The sequence below is a fragment of the Rhipicephalus microplus genome, chromosome 9 (assembly GCF_043290135.1).
Source record: "Rhipicephalus microplus isolate Deutch F79 chromosome 9, USDA_Rmic, whole genome shotgun sequence".
Classification (NCBI taxonomy): Eukaryota; Metazoa; Arthropoda; class Arachnida; order Ixodida; family Ixodidae; genus Rhipicephalus; species Rhipicephalus microplus.
In genome coordinates this window covers 96,659,059-96,678,951 of record NC_134708.1, presented here as the reverse complement: position 1 = coordinate 96,678,951, position 19,893 = coordinate 96,659,059, and the positions used below count along the sequence as shown (strand labels likewise).

Genomic DNA, 19,893 nt, shown 5'->3' with positions numbered 1-19,893 from the left:
CTATCCTCAGGCGATGAAGTCCCACAAGGTTCCTTTCGAACTCGCTGACAAGACCGTCATCCGGAAAGCACCTTACAATATGTCAAGGGAGCGAAAGATGTGGCTCAAGAAAGAGTTGCAGGAGATGCTAGATGCTGATATCATACGACCTTCGGTATCACCCTTCGCTTCTCCCATAACGATCGCACCGAAAGAAGACGGAACCTTCAGATTATGCACCGACTACAGGGTTCTCAATCGTCAGACAGAACTCATACCATTTCCTATGCCGAAGATCGACACAATTATAGATGAGACCGGGGGTTGCCGACATTTTTCCCGCATCGATTTATGCAAAGGTTTCTGGCAGATCCCACTAACCGAAGAAACAAAAATGTACACCGCTTTTATCACGCCATTCGATCTCTACGAATACAACCGGCTCCCTTTCGGTTGGAAAAACTCGCCAGCGTGGTTCCAGAAGATCATGAACGACGTCCTAAAGCCATTCCTTGGTGTTTTTTGTAATGTGTACATAGACGACATTATAGTCTTCTCCAAAACAGAGGCTGAGCATCAGGACCATCTGTCTCAGGTGTTAAACGCCTTGAGCTTGGCACATCTCAAGGTTAATTTTAAGAAGAGTGTATTCTTTCAACAAAAAGTGGTGTTTCTTGGAAGAGTCTTCGATGGGAACACCAAAAGCACAAAACAAGAGTCCGTCGAGAAGATCTCCCAGTTGAAGAAACCATATGACGTCCATTCACTGCGTGTGTTTTTGGGATTGGCAGGACATTTCCGATCTTTCATAAAGGACTTTGCTGTCAAAACTAGATGCCTCACGCGCTTAACGCAGAAAGAAGTTCCCTTTGAATGGAGTGACGAATGTGAGAGAGTCTACCGTGACTTGGTGCACAGAATTTCTTCTGACCCCGTTCTGCGTATACCAGATTTCACTTTACCCTTTGAATTGAACACTGACGCCTCACATTATGGGACTGGTGCAGTGTTGTATCAAAAATGTATTGAAGCATCTGGCCGAGAAAAGCGACACGTAGTCGGTTACTACAGTTACACTTTCAAGCCGTCTGAAACAAACTACACTACTACGGAAAAAGAAGCACTGGCGGTTCTGAAGGCCGTTGACTACTTCCGCACGTACCTGGAAGGTACGAAGTTCACTTTGTTCACCGATCACCAGGCACTCACTCATCTCTTGAATATGACCCAAACTAAAGGGCGTATCGCCAGATGGGTGAATTACTTGCAGCAATTTGACTTTACCATCTCGCACCGACCAGGACCGCTTTTAACCGATGCAGATGCTCTATCAAGATTGATGGTACAAAACAACACAGAAAAATCTGAAGAAATCAATGAAGTGAAGCTGTGGGAAGGCTCAGAACAACTGGTTTTTACGGAAGGTCGGTATCAAGTCCCACCAACTCTTGTTTCCAAAGTGCTTTACTTGTACCACGATAGCCCAGAATCTGGAGGACACGACGGCTTTTGGCGTACCTACAACAAGTTGGTCAAGAGGTTTACGTGGCCTCACATGAAGAAAGACGTTAGTCAGTACGTTCGTTCATGCCATGTGTGTCAAGTACACAAAGTCAAGTATAAACAGCCTACGGACACCATGATACTACCTTGCCACTCGAACGTGCCTTTTGAAGTAGTTCACCTGGATTTCGCCGAACTTAACAAGAAACGGGAAGGAGTCAGAAAAACGCAAGCTTTTCTGCTGGCCATAGATGAATGCACCAGGATGGTCGCGGCACGAGCAGGAAAAGAAGATGCAAATAGCGTCATAACCCTTCTCGAAAGGGACATGTTTAGAACTACGCGGACAATCGTATGCGATAACGGCCCCGCGTTCAAGAGTGAAAAGCTAGTAAGATGGGCTCGAGATCACAATGTATCGATCAAGTTCTGTGCGCCATACCATCCTGCGGCGAATGGGCTTGCAGAACGTGCCATACGGGACGTGAAACAATACATCAAGATGTACGATAGTTTTCCTGGGGGATGGAAATGTTCTTTAGAAGCAGCCGTAAAACATCATAACCGATCCTACACCAGTGGCTTGGGGTGCAGTCCACAGTACGCTTCTACAGGAGAGACCCCTATTCTGCAGGCAGACCGTGAGTTGGGACTCTTGGAAAACCTCAAGATTGTCGAGGAGAGGCAACAAAAATCACAGGAGGAGAGGTACCGAAAACGAATGAAAAAGAATTTCGACAAGAGGCATCGAGCAGACATGCCAGACATTCAAGTCACCGACCTCGTACTAGTGAGAAAAGGAATAAGAGATTCCAGTGCCAAATTTTATGGGCCTTACTTTGTGACCAAGACAGCCACCCAGAACGGAATTTTGAAGACTGTCTGGTACACTGGTGAACGTGGATCTGTTGAATGTGCTTCAATTGGGAATGTCTTCAAGTATTACCCCAGGAGGGGTAATTAAAAGAAAGCGGGAAGGGTGAAGCGGTATGAGCCTTTGGACAGAAGATGAAGAAGCGCGAGGGCCGGGGCAGGAAAGAAGAGGAGGATGAAGTGAAAAATAAAGCAGATTAAGATGGACGCCAGTTCCATACTGAAGCTTTAATGCTGTTCCGTTATTTTAAGTAGGAACACTACAAACCTGTTTTTTTTCAAACTGGCTTGCTTTTCCTTTTCCACCGTTCTGGTTGCCGGTTCTCTACTGTTCTCTCGGTAGGTCGCTTCTTTGTTCAGCTTCGCTAGCGCTTCCTTGGCGGACTTCAGTCTTTCTCCCATTGCCCTCGTTTTCTCTTGCTCTGTCGCCAACTCAGTCTGGAGCTTGGCGATTCTCATCAGCAGTTCACTCTGGGCAACCATCATTTTCTCCATTTTTGACAGTCTGCGGGCAATGCCCGCAGACTGTCACGCCACCAAGCGGAATTCATAAACGTCCTCTCATGGATGGCCAGTAGCAGACGCTCCCTTGTTCTACAGTGCATTATATTGTACTTGTTAGAGTGCGCTAGCCTCAGTATTAAAGCAAGAAACGAACACTAACAAATTAGCATGTTTGCTACATCAGTAAACAAACGGGACCCTCCGTGAGCAGATAAATCTGATTCATTTTAGGGGCGAAGCCCCTCCTTGTCTAACCTTGTCATGCGTCACGGGTAATCGAGAGACGAGATGAGCAAGAAAAGAAAGCAGTATCTCCCGAACAATGTGATAGACCGCGCTGTTTCATAGAAGTACATACAAACTGCAGTTGAGTCAGGATATTCTAGATGGCGCTGTAGCGTTACTCTCCGATTGGCTGCTGCGTGGGCTGTGCCTGGGTACGCAGAGAACGAGTGCCTCTGTCGGTCTCCTGCATAGTCGCCGTACGTGGCGGATCGCTGGTGGGACATGGACGATGCAGAACGGTTGGCACGTTGAATACGCTTGCGCTCGGCTTTCTTGGCTCGCGTCTCGTTGGTGTTACACACGCGCCGTGTGCATGCGCGAAGGTGATCGGACGCATAGATGCAAGCAACGCTGAAATAGCTTTCGACTGCAAGAAACGTATTTTTACACCGTGACTGAGGGCGCTCATTTTGAAATGATTTGGTAATGCGAGCGTGAGTGCGAAATGAACGAGCCTTGTATGCCGTATTTCCCGCACCTCAGTTTAGAGCTCTCTAAACGCTCACGAGCATAAATTAAGAGTACTCCACACAGTGCCACCACGGGTCCGCATATCGTGGAAATTTCGTGACCCGCGCGAGTGTTCAGTGCTACTACCACGTACGTCTCTGCTATACCCGCAGACACCCGATCTACAGATACGGTGCGCGATGGCTTCGTTACGCGCAAATTCAATGCAAATTAGCTTGTCTTAGCAGCTAAATTCGTTGGGTAAAATGGGGACGGGTCACACACGTTATGGTCACTCGCAGAACCTCAATATGCTTGTCACGGAACCCCTTCTCTCCTCTCTCTGACATCTTTATATTCCCTTTGCCATTCCCCCATCGTACATGGTAGTCAACCGGACTTGTGCCTGTTAACCTCTCTGCCTTCCTCCTCCTCCTCCTCCCTCCTATGTTTCGCGGATTTTAGAAGCGAAATTTAGGAAAGTAGAGGAGGAGGCTTCAACATCACTTTCAGTCGGTTTCAACATCATTATAGTAGCAGCACGTGTTCTTACTCACGAAAGTTCTAACTATTTCATTTATTACTCTCTAACACCGAAGCAGAAATCTTCTGTTTTAAATTAAGCTAGAGTAAGGAAAGACCCTTTTTCCGCTTCCATGTAAAAGGGAGGTGCTCAAAGTTAAGGACTAACTCTTATAATGATGTATCTAGCCTAAAAAAACTGTATTTGAAGTATTAAACCATACACAGAGAAAAAAAAAACTCTTGAAAATGAACTGTCTACTCGTTAAGCCTTCTGTTCCTCACCTATACTGCTCGGCTACGCAGGCACTCAGAACCAGAAGCCATCCAGCATCTGTGTTTATAAACAGCGATAGGGTCTATAGTCAATACAAGGTCGAAATTTCCGGATCCCTCCACTACGGCGTCTCTCATAATCATATGGGAGTTTCGGAACGCTAAACCCCACGTATCAATCATCAGTTATAGTCGATACAAGACAGCAGCATCAGGACAGTCGAAGCCAACCTTCTTGGTCAAAACACCGCTCTGCAAAAAAAAACAAAAAAACTTACCTGGTGCTTCTGGCTGTCTGCATAGGTGGCACCTGAATAATCTGACTGGTTCGCAGCGTCCGCGGGGCGTTTGGGTCGAGCAGCAGGGCACTCAGATTGGAAAAGCTGAAGATCCGTCGGTCGTGCACCAGCAAGATACGTTGCACGTGCTTCAGCAAGTTCCCTTGACTGCTGACGAGGATTCGAGTCTGCAGAGAGTCAAAGGAGGAACTGAGCGCCGTGTTCGAAGTGGCATCGAAAGCCGGGCTAGTTTATACGTTACACCGGTAGCCCGTCCTGTGCATTCTGTTCCTCCGTCTTCGTCATTGGCAGTATGCCATGCCAAAAATCAGACAACAATGCACCCATGCTGTCTACGTCTCTTCTTTTTGTCTCTGTATGTTTTGGCGCTAAGATTTCAAGTTACGCATCTCTCCAACCCGCCCAACTCGCTGCTCGCATCGGCGTTAGGCCTGTTTAACATGTGAGTAATATGCCTCAAGAGTAGAGTGGCAGCCGTAACGCGAGCCCAAAACAGGTTTCTAGAGATTCCACTAGACGCTGTGATGAACATCGTCAGAGTCTAAAAAGATCGCTCGCTGCATACTGTCTGACCGAAGAAGGAGCAGTGACGTGGTAAGCACGTGACGGCAGGGGCGGAGTCGAGTATCGGGCACGCGAGCCGAGAACAACTTGCTCAGATTGAAGTCCCTGAATTTTTTTCTTTTCCTAAAGTACCAACAATTTCCTCCTCTCCCGGCTTTTTCTCACACGCAGCCAGCGTCTGCCGCCATTTTCTTTCCAACTTTGAAGAGTTAGAAGGCCAGGTATGTTTATTGACATTAGCCACGCATCTTTCAGAGGACGCGACATGCCTTTCTCCTCCGGTTAGTGAACCATCGTTAATGAGCAGGGGACTCATTTTACCAAGTGGTAGTGATTAGAAGAGGAAAAGGGCACCTAATTTCTGCAGCCTGGTAGGGAGCACGGCGCAGTGCCCAGTTACCAAGTGCTGGCAAAGTGTTAGGAATGTGGAGAAGAAGATGCGTCTACAGCGAGCAGCATCGCCATTGCCTGGGTTGTGCTTCGGTTCACTGCTGTACCGGTCCCTGGACGGTACTTCACGCTGCCTCGCCGCTGAGAATGATAACGCCCTCAACGACTAATAAGCCTCTTCACAGGAAGAACATGGCTGCTGAAAACGAGCGTTAGCCAATGAGGTTCGTCAATGGCGCTTCAATGGTTGTATGTACTCATTAAAGAATAGGAGAAAATCTAGCGACTTTATAGCTCCGACTCTTCGGACAACACACCCCATCGGAGCGGCGGGCATCGTGCAAAAGTGGCACATAAGAAACGAACTCGCATTCGCGCGTCCTGCTGCCACTCATCACCGCAACCACGGCCACTCAGTCACTCGCACGTGAAACCACCTTTACTTGTTCAACGGTTTCTCTTTGTGACGTATGAGCTATTCTAGCTTCATTAGATTGTGATGAATATTTCTAGCTGGCTGCAAGTGGCTGCATTAGAGTTACGGCTCGTTGAATCTGCAACTCAAGGCAGGTACAGTGGAGTGGTAAAACGGAGCCACGCCCAGGCGGAGCCATTTGTTTAGTGCGTTGAACCGAGTGAATAGTGAGGATTAGACTTTCTGAATATGGTACGCAGTGAACCTTTAAATAAACGGGACACCCTTTAGAGAACAATGAATTGAAGCTCCTTAGATTATTTCAATAGAGCAAGTTCAAGTAGTGCTGGTCTCACATCAACTTCATTTTAAGGCGCAATCTTTAGATGCTCCAATTATAACTCGTTGTTGGGCTACTTGGTAATGACATACTATGTTTATTTTAGCCCTACAGGAGACAAACACACTCAAAGACAGGCAAGCTCTACTAAAAACTGGTTTATCGCTAAGGTTGACATAAAATATAGGCGCAATGATGCGCAGACACGGCGAGCATATATCATGGCAACACCACTTATCAGGCGACGGGCGTGTGTTTGAAGTCCAATGTTCGAAGTAACTGTGTTAGTGACACGTCTATTTGCTTGTACAAGAAAGAAATTGGGCTTTTTCATATTACACACACACGTAGCCAGATAAGTGGTGCCACCGTGATATGCACTCGCTGCGTCTGCGCACCACTGTGCTTACATTTCATTACAATCTTCGCAATAAACCAATCATTAGTAGTGCTTGTAATGCATAAATGTAATGCACAAAGCGCCCTGTGAGTCTTTCTGTTCAACAGCAGTACGCATTCGTTTCGAACTCTGACCTTCCGGCGGAGCAGTCCCTGCGCTCCCATGACCTGCTTGAACACCCTCGATGCCACCTGGGCGTCGAGCCCACTGAGGGGGTCGTCGAACAGGTACACGTCCGAGTCGCTGTACACGGCCCTGGCGAGGGCCACACGTTGCCGCTGGCCGCCGCTTAGAGTTGTGCCCTGCGAAGAAGGCACGTTGAACTAAAGTGCCCGTGACGAGGCAGCAGTTAGCAAAAAGCAACTACGCGTCGTACTACGGACTTTTATTGCAGCTGAGCTTGCGCTCTCGTGGAGCCAAAAATAAGGATGCATGAGGGGTATACTCTTAAGGCTTGTGCAGCACTATTCCCAAGGCGTGGTCTCGTAGTGACTGTTGCTGCATTTCACGTATATGAGATCTCCGTGAGTACGTTTAGTCATTTTAATCACTTCACACGCCTGAGCGGGAAGACGTGAGCTGCTTCATACTCATGCCGTGCAAAGAAGACGAATACACTATACCCTAAGGGTGTCGAAGCTCGAATGTTTGACCTTGTCAGCTCGTTGGCCGTTGAACCCGTGATTTCTATCTGAAGTAGATAGATAGAGGAGCAAACACCGAACCTTCCACGTTTGTACGGTATTGAACCATGAACATCTGAGGCATTTGGGTTCAAGGGCGTTGAATGTTTCGGGTGCGTAAGATATCGTATGCTCGAGCTGAAAAGTAAACAGGGAATGGAACCCTGAACCTTCCGAGCACGTATGTATTGTCTAACACATGAAAACGCACAGAAACATACACAATGTCTTAAACGTGTGACGCAGTGACAAGCAACACAAACTATAAAACACGCTTCCTAGTCGTGAAGATGATAAGGCGCATAAGGAATGCATAACCTGTCTTCACAATGGGTATCAAGTAAAGGCCTCAGTAGGATAGGTGTGGCGTGGGGGCAGATGTGAAGCTCTTCGAGAAGTATCTGCGCTTTCTTTTTTTTTCACACCACATATTTTTCCGCCTAATCCTAATGCTTCACAACAAGAAGAGTCGTACAACTGCAAAGCACGCTTTACAGGCACACAAAACTACATTGCAGTTTTTTTTTTTTTTCTCCAGAACGTCACATTTACGCGATTGAAACCACGCGAACAGGCGTCACGCGCGGGCCACGCGGACTGACCTTCTCTCCCACTTCGGTGAGGTCACCCGCCGGGAAAGAAGAAAGGTCGGCCTGCAGCTCACAAGCCTTAAGCACGGTCAGGTAGCGCAGCGGCTCCAGCCTGTTGCCGAAGAGGATGTTGTCCCGCACGCTCATGTTGTAGATGCTCGGCGTCTGAGAGGCGTACGCGGCCTTACCCTGTAAAGGGCGGCCGCACAATTACGCATGCACTACAGCACTTACAACGTGTTTCGGTGCGCCCTTCTGAGGTGTAGTCGATATAGTTACATTGTAGCGAGGGTTAAAAACGGAGATTTCATTCACAAGAGCCTTTGAGGACCGTTTGAGGAGGGTGGCAGGAGGCTCACCACGTGCCCATACACCTGAATACAGGTATGTAAAACGTTAACCGTATTATTTTCTATATTGCCCAGAACGATCCTACAAACATATATTTTTGGAGCCCACAACCCCACGGTTTAAACCTTGCGATGAACAGATAACTGGGTGCCTGTACGATATCAAAACACTGCTTGAGGCCTTTGACCGTAATTGTAATGTTACGCACACCAACTCGCACAACATAAAGTTGTCTTATAACTAAGCGACCGTGGGTAAACTTACTCATGCCGGTTTTAGTTCCTCGCTCACCCACACCACCCTTCTTTACGGCGAAGATGGGTAGGTGTAGCCCGTCGTCGTGAAAACGCCCACGCCACCAACGCAAAATGACATCACGACTGCGTCATTGGTGCGCATCCAATGATTGAGCCAGGCCTGTTCCGCGTGTCCCTCGTGTCAGAGTGGCGCGGTGCCGAAGCGTGATGCGAGGAATCGGCGAAGTAAACAAAGTTGCGGCACGCGCGACAACTGCGAGGCCAAATCATCATAACGTACCGCAGGGCCGAGGCACTGTTTCGTAATGTAAAGAAGAGAGAGAAGGCTTTTTAGTGAAAACCAGAGTACGAATTCACTAAATCATTGCTACGTAATGTTGCTCATGGGCAACACTACAATACTTTGCGACGAAGAGTACTGGACAATCACTGGAGAGGGGCGTTGGAATTGCTTTCGATATGAAGTGGCGGCATGGCCCACAGTCGCTGTGATATTTGCGAGGTTTTATCACCGCTTTCTGGTGTACGAAGTAAAGAGCTTTAAAAGAGTGTAAAAAAAGAGCCATAGCCTGTTTACAGTCCCATTATTACATTACGGAAGGGAGAGCTGATTTCTGAGTTTAAAACGGGACCTATATGTTTTCACGAGAGAGCGGCCGTATTTACACTATTGTAGGTGAAGTTTATACACATTTGAGATCCGAAGTAGAGGCTCCGCATAAAACCGCGAGCGAAGCAAACACAAAATCAGGCACACTGTAGCATGCTAACGGTATTATATTTCCGTTTAGGCACTGCGTGTAACATAAGTCGTGTGTATAACCAGCAGCATCAGTAAATATTAGCGGAAACTTTCTAAATATACTCCCCCAGTGTTGCCGTGAAGCTAACTTTTTGCATAACTTCGAAACACTGCTATGAAACCACGTTTACACAGCGGAAGCAGTTTCACCATCATTGTAAATAAATTTTCTTTGTGAAATGCGCTCGCACTTTGTTTTTCTTTTGACGAATAATTTTGGAAAGGTTAGTTTAGATTCAAGTCTACTTATAATCAGGTAAATACGGTCTACGACTAATGGCACATGCAAGAACAAAATTTGCGACACTCTGACTTTTCTTTTTCTTGCATAGCATGTTTAAACTACGAAAAACTTCGAACTTCAAGGTGCGGCCCCCTGACCTGCTGAAATAGCCCCTGTGCGGTTCAAGTACATCTACAAATACAGTTTGAATCATAAAAGTAAATGCTCAGTATAACTGAAAAAAAAATTATCCTCACGCCAACGTCGAGCCAACCGCGGGTTCGTATCATGTCTCCCAAGATGGCGGCCAGCAGCGAGGACTTGCCGGAGCCCACGAATCCCACCACGCCCACGAGAGAGCCCGGCTCGATCTCCACCGAGACGCCGTGGAGGCTGAATCCCTGCTTTTCCGGGTCCCAGCTGAAGTCACACTTCTCTATGAACACCTCACCTGTTAAGTAATGAAGTGTCAGTGATTCATGAATTCGGGGGGTTTAACGTCCCAAAACCAGCATAGGATTATGAGAGACGCTATAGTGGAGGGCTCAGGTACTTTTGACGACCTGGGGCCTCCAGCTTTTTCGCCTCCATTGAAAATGCAGCCGCCGCAGCCGGCATTCGATCCCGCGACCTGCAGGTCAGCAGCCGAGTACCTCAGCTACTAGGCCACCGCGGCGGGGCCAATGAAGTATCCGTAAATTCCCGGTACATGGAAGCGAATATTATAACTATTGTTCTGCAAATATATTCATATTCCTCATAATTTTACAGATGGACCACTGGCTGATATTTTTTTCAATTATGCGCGTTCTTTATTGACTACCATGACGCCAACCTTGTTGAGGGTATGAGTCAGTTATTGAGGTAATACCAACGTTATCAACTTCAGTTGACAGTTGTGAACGATTAGTAATAAGGAAGTAATACAAGCAAGCGCAAAGACAAACCTCACTATAACCATTATGAACGACGAGAAGAGACGGAACCCAGAGACTTGTTTTCGGTTAATCCCAACCGTAACGCAGGCAAGAGACTATGAGAGCCTCGCCAGAGCGCTTATTTTGGCCAGTTAGCACTTGTTCGCAGACAACGGTAAACATCGCGATGCGCACAACAACAAGAAACGAGTTTTTGTACGAAAACCCAACTACACCGCCCTCCTTCCCCCTCCCCGAAAGAAATTAATACGACAAATTTATGCAATAGAGCTAAAGGATTTTGGAAAGCTGAAAAGAGTAAAGTCAATGAATTTCGGGGCTAGTTGGTAGTTGATTGTGTTTGCCGAACTTCGGTTACCAGCGTTTGATTTATTTGAAAGTTCTGCAAGCCATGCGGTAAATTTTCATTATCAAAACGTCGGTTTAATTAAAATTTCGGCATGACCCAATTCTAGAAATCCCCTTTTGGTTTCCTACGTATTCTAAGTAATAGGTTTTTTTTTTCAGTTTGAACAAAAATTTGAACTAAAAATTTCAGTTGAAGGAACTTCGTCAGTGCACTTGGCCTCATTTTTAAAATAGGTTAAACGCAGTTTTGAGCTGTGCAGAGCTAGAAGAGGCGAATTGAAATCCTGAATTCTGGCCAAAGCTGCTTGATATGTTGAGAGATTTTATGTCGGAGTAAAAAATTTTGCCAGTGAAGGCTACTAAAGAAATAGACTCTCTTGAGAGCCTTGCTTCTTGAGCTCTAAAAGGGCGAGAGAAAATGCAAATACTGGATTTTTGTCCAAATGATATAAACAGCAACGCGGCAGTTACTCATGTCGTACGTAAGTATGTATATAACTTCATAAACCGCATTTTACACTGTTTCTTCCATATTCAGTAGTGTCCTATACTGTTTTGTGTTCTTTGAGATAATTACCACCGTGAAGTTTTCAGTTGAAGTGAACTATTTTATTGGGTCGTTTACTGTAATGTTTTGACATGTACTAAATACACGGGCTTCTGGCAATCTCGTCCTTCTATTTCTGAAGTTAAATCGTATGCCTGAATTGTTTGGTGGAATACGTGGGCTACTATTACGGCAATTCTTCGCCGAACCTCTGGTAAACAATTTCTACATGCATGTGTATCGAACATTTGGGCACTTCCAGTATACATTAGTAATATAATGCTTAAAAGTGAGAGAACAAAATATTTATCTTTATACATGGTGTCAACATGGTTCTATAAATATAAAGCCACAGAATCACTCACCTTTCGCGGCTCTAGTCTCTAGGAAGCAAGGTGGCCTGTCCTGGTGTTCCTCTTCACTAAAGAAAGCGCAGTACCGGAGCATCGCCAAACCTACCTGCATGATATCAACAACGCATGGATGAAGTTAATAAAAACACAAAAATTATATTCGCTGCTCAGTACTTCTAGTAAGTGCGAAATATAGAGAAAAATATAACGGTTGCCGTGCAGACAAGTTCGTGCTATTCTTCACAGACAGCTGCTTTCGAAAGCTGCCTGTTACGTTTAAACGAGATAAAAGAAGTCTATTTAAGCCAATGAGAATGTAAAGAAAAGTCGGCATTACTCAGGCCAGCAGCGTGATACGACAATAGTAGATCCGCACGGCCCAGTACGATAAAGTGACATGGACACCGTGCCCGTGAAAGCCGGAATTTATCGGCAAAATCAGAGACACCTGCCTTCAGGTATGAAGTAGCGTTTACCTGACCTAAATAATGATGCACTAAGTTGAAAGCACCAACGCTGAACAACAACATACATATTCTCAAATCTCGACAAGAACGTATCCTACAACTTTCCTCGAGTAACTGTAGCCTAAATAGCTGGCAAAAGAGCGTGGAAATGGAGTCGAGTTATAATGATATGAACATTTAGTTATACAACGGACAGACAGTACACCGGCTCTGACACGTAAGATGAATGCGTGCGTAATGTTGAGTTGTTTTGAACAAACGGTTTCCTACAATTTGTGATCTCCACAGTGGCGTTAATGGGGAACGAATGTCTGTACTGCACATAACTGTTCGCGCCCCTTTGTTTCCACCCGCCGTGGTAGACAAGCGATGAAGGGAACAGCTTATCAGCAGCAGGTGACTGGGTCACTGGTAAAGTTTTGCTGCGCCGAAAGAGAAGTGACAACTGATTGTCGTAAATGTTTGTTAACCTAACCAGTATCCACATGAACGCGTTACGGTAGTATTGACTTTATACATATCTGACCAACTCAAAGAAGCACGACAGACAAGCTTAAAGAACCTCTCCTGTAATAAATCGGTACACTTCAATTCAGCAGTTTCCACCAACAAGCCTGATTCTTACCTATGATGTTGCGTCCTAATAAAATCATGATAACAATAATTGCTGGAATTGAACATCGCAAGACTCTCATATAATTATGAGAAACTTCGTAGGGAAGGGCTCCGGCAATTTCGACCACCTGGTGTTCCTTACCGTGCGCCTAAATCTATGTACACTGGCCTTGAGCATTTTCATCTCCATTGCAAATGCGGTCACTGCGGCCGGGATTCGATCCCGCGACTTGAGGGTCAGTCGCCGAGTGATTTACCTCCTACACCACAGTGATGGGGCATAACGTCACGTCTTAAGCTAGAATCTCTCGTAAGAGAAAAATTCGGCCAATAGATAGAATTAGTGTCTTGAATCGTCAATAGATAACGAAACGTACAAACTCTCGCAGATTCAGCCCCTCATGGCCGGATGGTCTAGTCAAACGTTTAGGAGACTCACAACGCTTCGGCTTCGCAGGAGCTGCGCCGTTGAACTGGTGATGAGATCAGTGGCCGAGATCAGGTAGAGGCAGCAAAAGGACACCGCTGGTGTGAGAACGGATGCGTCATCCAGGAAAGCCACGGAAGCGAACAGCAGGATCGTCATCTGGTCGAGGAGAGAAATGCAGTTTTATAATTGACATAATTGAGCAGGAAAGATTGGGGAATCTGCATGAAACTTGTTGCTTAGCGTAATTACATAGCGCGTCACTTAGTGTACAAAACTGAGGACAATAATAATCATGCTTTCGCCGCAAGGGCGAAGCAGTGAAATCAATAGCAACATGTTGGATCATTATACGAGGTAAGGCTAGCTCTTAACTCTTTAATACGATCATGTGTAATTCTACAAAACGTGGGCATAAGGAAATACGGCCGCTCCAGGGAGAGAAAGCAGTCTCGTGCTTTATGTCGTGTCAACGCGATGTAAGCAGTGCGGGCACGACACGTACAAGGTTATACGAACCGCGACAACTGTTGTGCGTCGAGACAGCGCACGTGGCAGATATTGAATGTTAGAAGAAGAAAAGGAAGATGATAGACGAGCACGCGGAGTGTGCGGTGCGGAGCTGGAACGGCCAAGAATGGACGCGTTTATGCAAAGGTGCTCTGGGCAATAAAGTCGCCCTGTTTTCCACCCTTCCAACGAAGAGGCTTCTTTTATTCTACATTTTATGGTGCCGAGAAACCCGGGATTTGTGACACGAGCGACCCGACAACGAAAGGGCTTCCACACCAGCGAAGATGGATCGGATCAAGGGCAAACGAGTGACCCAACGAGTTTCGCATGCGCGTCTACGTAACTGGGCCAGCCAACTCCTTGAATCCAGCCAGTTTAGCACCCCGGTGCTTTGAGTTCTGCGCAACCGACTGAATAACTGCAACGATAGACTACGCGTGCTCAACGAACAACTGGAGGGACTACTCACGCACGAGCAAGCAGCTGAGCACTACATATCAGTCTTGGAGTATGAAGACAATACAACAGCAACGCTGTCCCTTCTTTCGTATCACATCGAGCAACAGTCTGAAACGACGGTGGACCGAGGCCTACCAATGCCCAACGAGAATGCGACTTTTGATACAACTTCGGGAATTCGCTCCATCTGTGATGCTTCAAGACTACCGAAGCTTGACTTGATTCACTTTAACGGAGCAGTCCTAATGTGGCAGCCGTTCTGGGACGTGTTCAAGCAAGTCGTTCATACAAACACCGGCCTGACGAACGTCGACAGATTTTACTACCTGAAATTCCTTTTGGTTGAACCAGCGGCCAAACCGATCGAAGGAGTTCAGGTGACGGACTCTTCATTGCAGGTGTCATCGAAATTCTGACCAACCACTTCGGCAACACGAGAATCAACGATCATAAGTACTTGGAGACCCTCAGAACGCTCTAGCCCGTACGACGTTCCACTGACGTGACCACCATGAGAAATATCCAAGACACTGTGACCATAAACGTGACAGGTCTCAAGGCTCTTGGACGATCGGAGCTTTCAGACGCTGCGATGCTTCTTGAGATTATGACCAAGGTGATCCCCAATGACATCGTGGTGGCACACTACAAACGACAGAGCTCGCCAGAAAGGCCCAACATGATTCATTCATCAGAGATGGAGTTTCAACAGCTGTTGAACTATCCGCGACTACAGGCAGAAGACCGTGAGAAAAGCGTGCAACACCAGTCCAGTGTTCGTGACCCACCTGAAAGAAGGCGTGACAGCAGGCCCTGCGTGACGTCTACCACTTCCGTCTTGCACCGCAAAAGCAAGCTGATAGCGATGAATGCCAAAACAACATCACAGCTCCGAATGAGACAGCCCAGATCATGACCGAATGAGAATGCTGATGCTTTCAGGGTGAACGAAGCCAAGACAAGAAAACTGAGAAAAATCTTCAAAAGGGGCTGCAGGAAAACATCGTGGAATAGTCAGCATAGCGGATGTTTGTGGCAACAGAAACCGATCATCGAAAGCACAAGTTTACCGAAGGTGATGCATTCAGAAACAAGAGCTTGGCACAAGCCTCAGAAGTACCGATGGAGGAGCAGGCGCAGGAGGAAACCCAGATCCTCACGGAGCGAATGACCTGGAAGTGGTATAAGTAGTCATGAACACCCAACATGTACTTAGATCGTGGGTGCATGAGAGTTCTTCATTTTCAGGCGTGAGTTTTAAAAATGGCATAATTCGGTCATGCAAACTAAGAGAACCGAACGACACTCAGCTGTTCAGGCCTGCGCAAAAACTGTACCCTTCAGAAATCGCCACCTCAGGTCCCGTAGTGCGTTAAATATTAGAAGAAAAAAAGGACGATGATGAGACGAGCACGTGGAGCGTGCGGTGCGGGTCTAAACTGAGCGGGAACGGCCGAGAAGGGACACATTTATGCGAAGGTGCTTTGGGCAATAAAGTCGCTCTGTTTTTCATTCTTACTACTAGGAGGCTCCCGTTATTCTACACTAGAGTTCACGAGGCGCCCTCCACCCCAATGACGGCTCTTTATGCTCCTTCGCCCGATGATTGACAAGTGGGGCGTTTCCTCTGTGCTTTATAAGCCATCGATGACAGGCCTTGCAGCCTTGGTGCTGCTATCGCATGCTGCGACAAGGCTCCCGTTCTGAGTGTTGAAACATCTTATTACATTTTTTATTTTCGTGTTGTTATCGGTGTCTTCGTCGTTTTATTCGATGATCCTTCGGTGCGATGGAGATGGCCCGCTCTGGAAATTAAGAGTACCCGCCGCGTTCATCCACAGCGCTTATGCACATTGATTCGAGCGTAAAACACACGATGCGTATAGGTGATGTTATCTATTTGCACTTTATATGAAACACGACGGTGACGGCAGAAACCTCCTGAGAGTGTCCACGTAATTGCTATCACTGTAAAAACACTGTCACACGACACACAGAGCGATATTATAGTCATATTCTCATAAATTACGTGCAAGAGTGATCAAAAGTTCCCGAGCCATGCTGTCGTAGGTTTAGGTGCGACGTTCGCCTGGGCACTTTTGACCACCCTTGTATGTTAGGAATCTCTGTAAGAGTAAGTTTCCGTGAATCTTAGAGATGGATATCCAAAAGCCAAGATAACTGACCAATGACAAAGAGCGTTCGCGAAGGGAAAACTTTGCTTCAGCGCCAGGTGCATAAAATAATAGAAAAACTATGTACATATGAACACACATATAGGAACGATGATTGTTAATGTCTCCCAGTAATCATAACTATATTCACAGCTGCATATGTAAACTGAAATCTAGTTAATGTTATGTAATGGATAAATAAACAGTAGTGTATGATACATAGAGCGTAAGCACGCGATGAAAACACAAGACGAGGTTTTAAAGCGCCATGAGCACAAATTTTCATTCGCCCTAATCAACTATCACTTTTCAAACAATATTTTATACGGTTAGCTCCTGACTCATATGTTGTCCGTGATGGTAGTTACAAAAGGAATTTCTCTATCTGCGAGGACACGGTAACGCTTTACGTACAGTAGGCTATCAGACGTACCAATGAGGCCGAAGAGGTGTAAATGGAGTCGATGAGCCCGTCGAGCACATTGACCTTGTGGCTGGCCTCTTCCTCCTTGGCTCTCAGTCGGCTGATGGCCGACGAGAAGGCCTCTTCCCACGCGTACATCTTCACCAGCCGCACCGAACTAAGAAGGTCGGACGTCTGTTTGAGCCGCTCGTCGCGGAGGCTCAGCACGTTGTCCTGCACGTGCACACCAACAGATGCGTGCAGCGAACTTGTGTTACAGCGTGAGATCGACGTGGCTTCGGAGTGCGCTGCCATGTTTCGATGTTCATTGGTGCATAAGAATTCGCTTTTTGGCATGAACTGAAGTGAATGAATGAATGATTGAATGAACGAATGAATGAATGAATGTTTAGTTCATGCCCCGCCGCGGTGGTCTAGTGGCTAAGGTACTCGGCTGCTGACCCGCAGGGCGCGGGTTCGAATCCCGGCTGCGGCGGCTGCATTTCCGATGGAGGCGGAAATGTTGTAGGCCCGTGTGCTCAGATTTGGGTGCACGTTAAAAAACCCCAGGTGGTCTAAATTTCCGGAGCCCTCCACTACGGCGTCTCTCATAATCATATAGTGGTTTTGGGACGTTAAATCCCACATATCAATGTTTAGTTCATCTTGAATGCAACTTGAAGAAATATACAGCAGCAAAAAGGGAGCAACGCCTGACTGGGGCCCCTGTACCCGCCACGTGGTTAATCATAATACATTATAAATGACAGTTTATTGGCCGTGAACGAAAATTGCAAAACACATTATACATTTATTGTATAATGCATCAAGAACACACAATTTATCTTCCATCCCCAAAGTTATTCTGCTACTATTGCTCTTATAACTGCTTCGGTAGAAAAGGCTACAGCTGACTGCTCCTTTCGGTGTCCAGCGTATCGTCAGTGCTAGGCAAGTGTCCCCCGAAAGCCCATTTTGTAAAGGACATTTTAGAATCGTATACTCAATAAAGAGGGTCGAATAGAAGATCGAAAGAGATTGATGCAACTTTCACCAGGGTGTTGAATCGTGTGCCTGCTGCTAATGCAGAATAGCAGCAGGTTTATATTTGCTGTTCTGCATAATTTCGTGCCGAAATTCATTAGTCATCAATAATTACCATGGGCTGTTTTTTTAATTTATTGATGGCTGTTGGTTTTCCCAGCGCGGCAGCTTAAATTTGTTCCCATTTGACTCGAGTGTCTGTCTCTACCAATAAAAAAAACATTTTCTAAGTTATTTATTTAAAGCTGTAGTTTATACACTTGGTCCGCTTAAAAAGCCTACCACTACAAAAAATGGAATCATGAAGGCCACGAACAAATATTTCTCTTTATTTATTTGTGGGGGTTTTCGGACATATTTCTTGAAAACCCTGTATGTGGGGCTCTTGCTTTTGCATTTATTTTCAATTGTTTTTATTATGCAGCTTTGTGAACTGCTACTCTATGTTGATTATGTTTTCACACGTAGCCCATTTCTATATACTATGTCTGGTAGCTTTACTTTTTGCCGCTTCAGCTGCCATGTACTTTTTCCGTTCTAATTGCGAATGTCCGCTATGATTGAATGATTGTTGAGATGCATGCAAGTGGTAAATGATGCGTGCGAACAGCGCTCAAATACAGAGAGGTCATCATTTCAGCTGGTCGGCTGTTCTATTCTCTGGTGATTTCTTTTTATCTTCGCTCCAGCTGCCCACGTTCCACAGCCCTGGGGACCTTTGCAATTACAGTTTTTAGAAAAAAGAACGAAAAGTTAGGAGAGTGTGACTTCGCGAATACTGTGGAAGCAGAGAAGCTAGTGTCACCCTTCATGAGGCTCACCCTCACGCATTCTAGTGCGCATTTGATTGGTTAACCCTTTCCCCTGGCCTAGACTCTCCCCCTCTTAAAGCACCCCTTATTAGTTCACTATGTCCACCGAGCCTCGCACTCGCCCATTTCGGCGGCACTGTGCTGCCCTTCATCTCCAACCGGGTCCCCCTCTCGTACCCTGTCACAGACGCTACGCCAACGGACGGGGAATTTATTATTTATTTGACTTGCTTACACAGATACATAAGAGAAAACAGATAAGAAAGACAGAGCAAGCTGGCACCTGTATCCTGAGGGGGGGGGGCACAACGCTCGCTTACTCTTCTCAGGAAGCGAGAAGATAGAGAGGAAGTGAGGATAGAAAGAGAGAAAGAGGCTAGAGGAGGAGGAAGCAAAGAAAAGAAAATGGCCTTGACTTAGAGAAGCAGGAGTCAATACACCGACACAAAAATGCTTATGTGCGGGTGGCCCGGTTCGTTTGATCCCTAAATGTCGGTAGAGCTCGGTGGGCGTTAGATGCCTCGACTGAGAACCGCCTCGCTATTGAAAAAAACAGGGTGCGCACGTGGGCGCAAGAAAAGCAAAGCGAAGCAAGCAAGCAAGGTCCACGCATGTTCAGCCGTCTTCGTGTCCCCGCTCACCCACAGTTGGTCTTGTAGCACGGTAGACGGCCAGATGAGCATCAGTGCCACGGCGGGCCACAGAGCCGTGAAGAGTGACGCCGCTGCCCCCACTCGGAGGCCGAGGAGGTAGATGATGACGGGCAGCAGGAATGCTCCCGTCATGGGAAGCGGGAACTGGGTGCAGGCGATGCAGATCTGCAGGCAGTCGCCTCCCAGCAGGGCGAGCACGTAGCCCGAAGAGTTGCGAGCTAGGGCACGGGGAGACAGCCGCACCATCTGCGAGGACGAACCAAGTGCGAGGTCTTGCAATTCGCGCCATGTGTATTGTTTGGATGAGACAAAATACACTTATCTTTTATGAATATGAATATACATACTCATAGCTTTTATGCATACGCTTCTTGTTAGATACACTCGCATAGACCGAAAGGATGATGAAACCACGCACTCGCGCAATCAGGGGC

At 46.6% G+C, this 19,893-nt stretch overlaps 1 protein-coding gene across 1 annotated transcript in view; it reads right to left on the bottom strand.

Moving 5' to 3' along the window:
* The window catches only part of LOC119164686 (ATP-binding cassette sub-family C member 4-like), a 124,324-nt gene that overhangs the window by 47,204 nt on the left and 57,227 nt on the right, over window positions 1-19,893 (bottom strand). Inside the window, exons 10-17 of the mRNA XM_075874117.1 lie at window positions 19,448-19,705; window positions 16,981-17,184; window positions 13,414-13,560; window positions 11,905-11,998; window positions 9,964-10,157; window positions 8,086-8,262; window positions 6,935-7,102; window positions 4,671-4,858 (exon numbers count right to left, since the gene is read on the bottom strand). Of these exons, the coding sequence (XP_075730232.1) occupies window positions 4,671-4,858; window positions 6,935-7,102; window positions 8,086-8,262; window positions 9,964-10,157; window positions 11,905-11,998; window positions 13,414-13,560; window positions 16,981-17,184; window positions 19,448-19,705 (1,430 nt within the window). The remainder of the gene's footprint in view (window positions 1-4,670; window positions 4,859-6,934; window positions 7,103-8,085; window positions 8,263-9,963; window positions 10,158-11,904; window positions 11,999-13,413; window positions 13,561-16,980; window positions 17,185-19,447; window positions 19,706-19,893) is intronic.